The sequence below is a fragment of the Hyalella azteca genome, unplaced genomic scaffold, assembly GCF_000764305.2.
Source record: "Hyalella azteca isolate HAZT.00-mixed unplaced genomic scaffold, Hazt_2.0.2 contig8399, whole genome shotgun sequence".
NCBI classification, from domain to species: domain Eukaryota; kingdom Metazoa; phylum Arthropoda; class Malacostraca; order Amphipoda; family Hyalellidae; genus Hyalella; species Hyalella azteca.
Window position 1 is genome coordinate 57,804 of NW_025938494.1, and position 4,797 is coordinate 62,600.

Sequence of the window (4,797 nt, forward strand, 5' to 3'; positions counted from 1 at the left end):
TCTTTTCTAAATGCAAATAATGCTTTTTAACTCACATTTTAGAGTTAATTGAACGAACATGTTCACGACAATTAACATATATAGAGAGAACTCATTTCATTCTTATTTTTTTTAACAGGAAACGTCGAAAATCATGAATTTTCACCACGGAATCAACAAAATTTGAGTGTAACGAACAGTGATCTCTCAAACTCCTGGAATAATTGCCAAAACAAAGTAAGGCAATTCTCATCCTGCAAAGCTAATATAAAATTTTCATGTACTTTAGTTGAAGCAAACAATTGTATACAGAAGGATGAAGCAATATTTCGCCTGTTATGGCAACCAGAAAAATACAGGTAAGGGAGCCTACACTCCCTCATCTGCTTAACAGATGATTTAAAAGCGGATTTATACTCGTCGAGGTTGCCACTTTTACTCCTTATCTGTGAGAGCTTCTCAACATGATTCAAGCTTTTTACTTTGTGTAGCAAAGTTTGTACTCAATGCGCTCCTGGTATTTTTTCTGGGTTATTACGACAAGACTACTAAAATGCTCTCTGGCGAATATTGCTGGTAGCAGGCTATTAAAACCCAATTGCTTTAAAATAAGTACGAACGTTCGGGAGTCTAGAATTTACACCCTTAATATTAACAAGCTTTGCCTGCTTCAGCTGAAGAAATTGTAAAAAGCAGCATGAATGATGTCGATTTTCGCTTAAATTTGTCTATGAAATCAGAAAAGGCTTTTAAACATTAGTATTCTGTCCAATCAAACTTTCAATGGTGGGACCTGAAATTTATTTCACAGCAATATATAAGATAACATAGTGATGTCGGCGCTGAAGAGTAGGACTTCAGCGCAAAGATGTGGCACAAATCGATGTGGCCTGTCATCGATTCGTGTACTTTTCATGACTTGTTCACAGGAGATCTAAAATCGTGTCCCTTGACCGGATCTTTTCATGACTATATAACGATAGTTTGAAATAACTACTAGACTTCCACCGGGTTCGATATGGTGCTAGGCATTTCAAGTCTGAACATATATTTTTTCCATAGCTTTATCTAGTCTGTTCTTGAACGCGTTTATACTCGGAGCGCCAACAGAATACATCGCCGACATAAATAAGGATTTTCATGACATTCAAAAGAAGCCACAAATTGTATATTCATGGCATGGTCCGTATATATTAATTTTTTTTAGCTGTTTTAATGCAGCGTACCTTAAAACGTTTCAATTCATTATTTCCAACTGGTATGAGGTGGTAAAAAAATTACATGATAAATAAGACTGTGAATTCTAGTGGCCGATCATTCGAAGACTAGATCATATACTCAGATAATGATCAGATAGATCATTTATTCTTAGAACAAATAGCCTTTTCATAATCGACTATGTTTTGAGCGTATTTTACACAAGTAGCTCGTTACTCAATATCTTTTGCATTGCAAAGAAAAAAATCACTTCCTTGCTCAGCATAAATATATTATATTAAATATTGTGATATTAATCATTCAACATAAAAAGTTTTACTTTTTGAAGAAAAAGCTCACCATGAGCCAATTTGCGATGTTATTATCTTCTCTGAAGGATATGACGGGGGCCTCGCCATCGAGGAGGTGAGCGGCGGCTTCATCGCGCACGCCGACCTCAGCGAGGAGGGCCTCTGGCTCGGCAGGAAGTGGGACTGGGTGATGAGCGTCGAGGTTGGGGAGCACATCGATCCTAAACATGAAGGCCATTTCCTCGATAACCTCGTGCGGCATGCCTGTACAGGTAATGAAATAGCCGCCATGTGCAAATATTTTATTTTTAATTTAGTGGAAACATCGCAAATTGGCTCATTGTGAGCTTTTTCTTCAACAAGTAAAACTTTTTTAAGCTGAATGATTAATATCACAATATTTAATATAATATATTTATACTGAGCTAGGAAGTGATATTTTTCTTTGCAATGCAAATATATTGAGTAACGAGTTATTTGTGTAAAATACGCTCAATACACAGTCGATTATGAAAAGGCTATTTGTCATAAGAATGAATGATCTATCAAATTTTTTTTCAGGAATAATTCTGACTTGGGCTGTGGAGGGTCAACCCGGTCACTATCACATTAACAACCACAACAACGACTACATCAAACAGAAGATGCGAGATAGAGGCCTCATTGTGGACGAAGAGGCCGAAAAACTTTTGAGACAAATGCTGAAGAACCACTTGGCAAAAACTTCTATGGTTTTTCGAATTCCAAAGCCGAAATCATGCCTAACTAAGTAAAAATTTTATTTTAACCTAACTTTAGTGTGTCATCAGTTGTAGGCTTCAGAGTTCCATTGAAACAATATATGTGTTTGAAAATATATTTTTGTAAGTTGGCAAGGTGAAAAATTTTGCCAATGGCTAATTTGCAAACCTTTCTGGGTTAGCTTTTTCTTCATTGGTTGAATTTCTGATGTTAGATAATACGATACAAAAGTTTCAGTGATAAATCAAGTTGACGTTATCATCAGTTGGATTTTAGAATAACTAAGATCCATTGTCCCGACGAATTCGAGAAAGGTTTCTTAGATCCACAGAGGAATTACAAACTAATCAATCTAGGAAATTCTGGACTCCATCAACGAAATCTAGAGAGTGCAGAAAAAATTTCAAACGCGAACAGAAAATCGTGCTCTCAAGCTGCGAACACGATTCGAAAATTGTTCCTTTTGCTCAAACCAGAAGATTAGGTTACATTCAACAAATATGAAGGGCAGGGTGTCCCAGTGGTTTCAATTCAGAGTACCGTGATTGGCGCAGAGAGGTGCGGGACTGCGGGTTCGATCCCAGCTCTGTGCGCCAGTTTCTGGTCAGAATCGGCGAGGAGGCCGGGTTAAGCAAAGCTGAAATCGCGATATATATGTGTGTTTTTTAATAAAATGTACATACACATTTTTGCTGTACCTACATTTCATCTTTTAGTGTGTAATTCAGCACACATTCGATCTTCCAGGCATCAATCGCTCTTCACTTTCAAGCATTTTTAACTGTATTGAAATTATGATAATCATAAAATACATTTGTGGTCAATAGCAGATTTCGAGGAATGAGCTAACGGATTAAAAATAGGAATTTAGCAGTAAAAACGTTTTCAAACATAACAAATTAATATCTGTACTTTTTCGAAAAATTAAACTTAGTTGCCCACTGTCCCGTGTTTACAGCAACTGTATCAAGAATTGAGAGTGCATTCCACGTGGCAATTCTTTATAGAAAAGCTCCAGTATAGGAGGCAGTTAGTTTAGTGGCCTCAATTTCCGGCGCTTCAGGACGAACTATCTGTCGACGAATGACACGTTGGGCATCGCGAGCTAGGAATCAGAAAATATCACGTATATTTGATGTTAAGAGGCGAATATGTTCGCCTGCATATGTCATATGCAGGCGAATATGTTTATCGCTCTCAGGTACTCTATGTGGTGTCAACTTTATAAGTCCCACGCTCTGGTGGGGCCAGGACACTTTTTAGGTGTTCGTCCTGGGTAGGTGAGGAAAGAATAGTCGTCGGGCATCTCCCAAACTGCAGTGTTGCCNACCAGGACCCAAAGACGGGCTCTCAAATAGCATGTGGGTCATTTTTTGTGGCATTAGGCAGTCCATGCAGCAAGGGGCTGGTGTGAGTTCCATGAGATAGCCATGGGTGGTACTGCGTGTGCCCAATAAGGAGACAAGTGAGGCATACCTCGACTCGGTGTACACGATGGGACAAGGGTGGCCAAGGCCGGACGCTTTAAGATCACCATGGTTACTTAAATCGCAAATTTATCAGAAATTTAAAAGCAAAAAAAAAAATAGCCAAAAATTTCACCATTTCTTATAATAGAAAACGTTTCGGAGTCTAGCTTCATCGTCAGTTCAAAACCTAGAACACAGGTACAAACAATTGCTAACCTAAAATTCACATTCAAACAATTCTCCTAAACTTGAGGACATTGGAACCAAAATCGAAAATAAAACAAACATAAATGAGATAACATGAGCAGAAGATACTATCTATTTACACTTTTTAGAGGATAGAAACTGAAAGCGGTAGTTAAACTGGGCTTCTGTTTAAAAATATACAATGATTCTAAAATTCATAAGTCAGAAACACCGGTTGTGGAGGCTAAAACTCCAAAATCACTATTGGATACCGGGACGTTGTAAGGCTTGGCATGAACACGTACGGCCGAATGAGGGGATGCGCAAGTTTGTTCCCTGCTCTATAACTCCTACCTCTATGCTCTGCAAGCCTAGTATAAAAATTGTGTGATGTCACACCCACATACGCAGATGCGCACAGCGCACAGCTATTTTGATAAACTAGGGATGATTGCATAAGAACAGGGAGAGTATATTTATACATGAAAAACGAGCCAATTCAAAATTGTTCACTAGCAATACATGAAAATTTGCATTCGAGAGGTATTTAGAGAATAGATATTCAATTTCTTTGCCATGGTCTCAGATGCGGGGCCAAGCTAAGGAAAAGAACAATAAAAACAATTCCTATAGTCACGCTCGGGAACAACCTCAACATATTGCTTAGATAAGAATTTCTTAATTTGAGTAAACACCAATTGTGACGAAAACCCATTTAGTGAAAAGATACTGCGCAAATGTTCAAATTCAGTGTACATAGGCGACCCTAGGGCCATTGCTGTATAACGCTCAAATAAGAGGGCGAGTTGGTCGTTGTTGAGCTCTTGCAAGATACTGCAACATTAAGAAGTCTCTTTTAGTGCTAAAAGGAAGCTCTTTACGTAGAGACTGAGGATAGACGAGGACCGAAACGC

General features: G+C 38.3%; 1 protein-coding gene across 1 annotated transcript; it reads left to right on the forward strand.

Moving 5' to 3' along the window:
- Positions 1–295: 295 nt before the first annotated feature.
- On the forward strand, positions 296–2,536 carry LOC108668063. Its single transcript, XM_047881624.1, has 4 exons — positions 296–338; positions 1,090–1,161; positions 1,574–1,759; positions 2,049–2,536. The coding sequence occupies exons 1-4, from the start codon at positions 296–298 to the stop codon at positions 2,258–2,260; spliced, it is 513 nt and encodes a 170-aa protein (XP_047737580.1). The 3' UTR covers positions 2,261–2,536.
- Positions 2,537–4,797: the final 2,261 nt, after the last annotated feature.

Bases quoted from the DNA above. Each gene is read 5' to 3' on its own strand.
- LOC108668063 (XM_047881624.1), top strand. From the start codon at position 296: ATGAAGCAATATTTCGCCTGTTATGGCAACCAGAAAAATACAG. The intron at 339-1,089 runs GTAAGGGAGCCT...GAGCGCCAACAG, and splicing joins TGGCAACCAGAAAAATACAG to AATACATCGCCGACATAAAT. The intron at 1,162-1,573 runs GTCCGTATATAT...TCTTCTCTGAAG, and splicing joins AATTGTATATTCATGGCATG to GATATGACGGGGGCCTCGCC.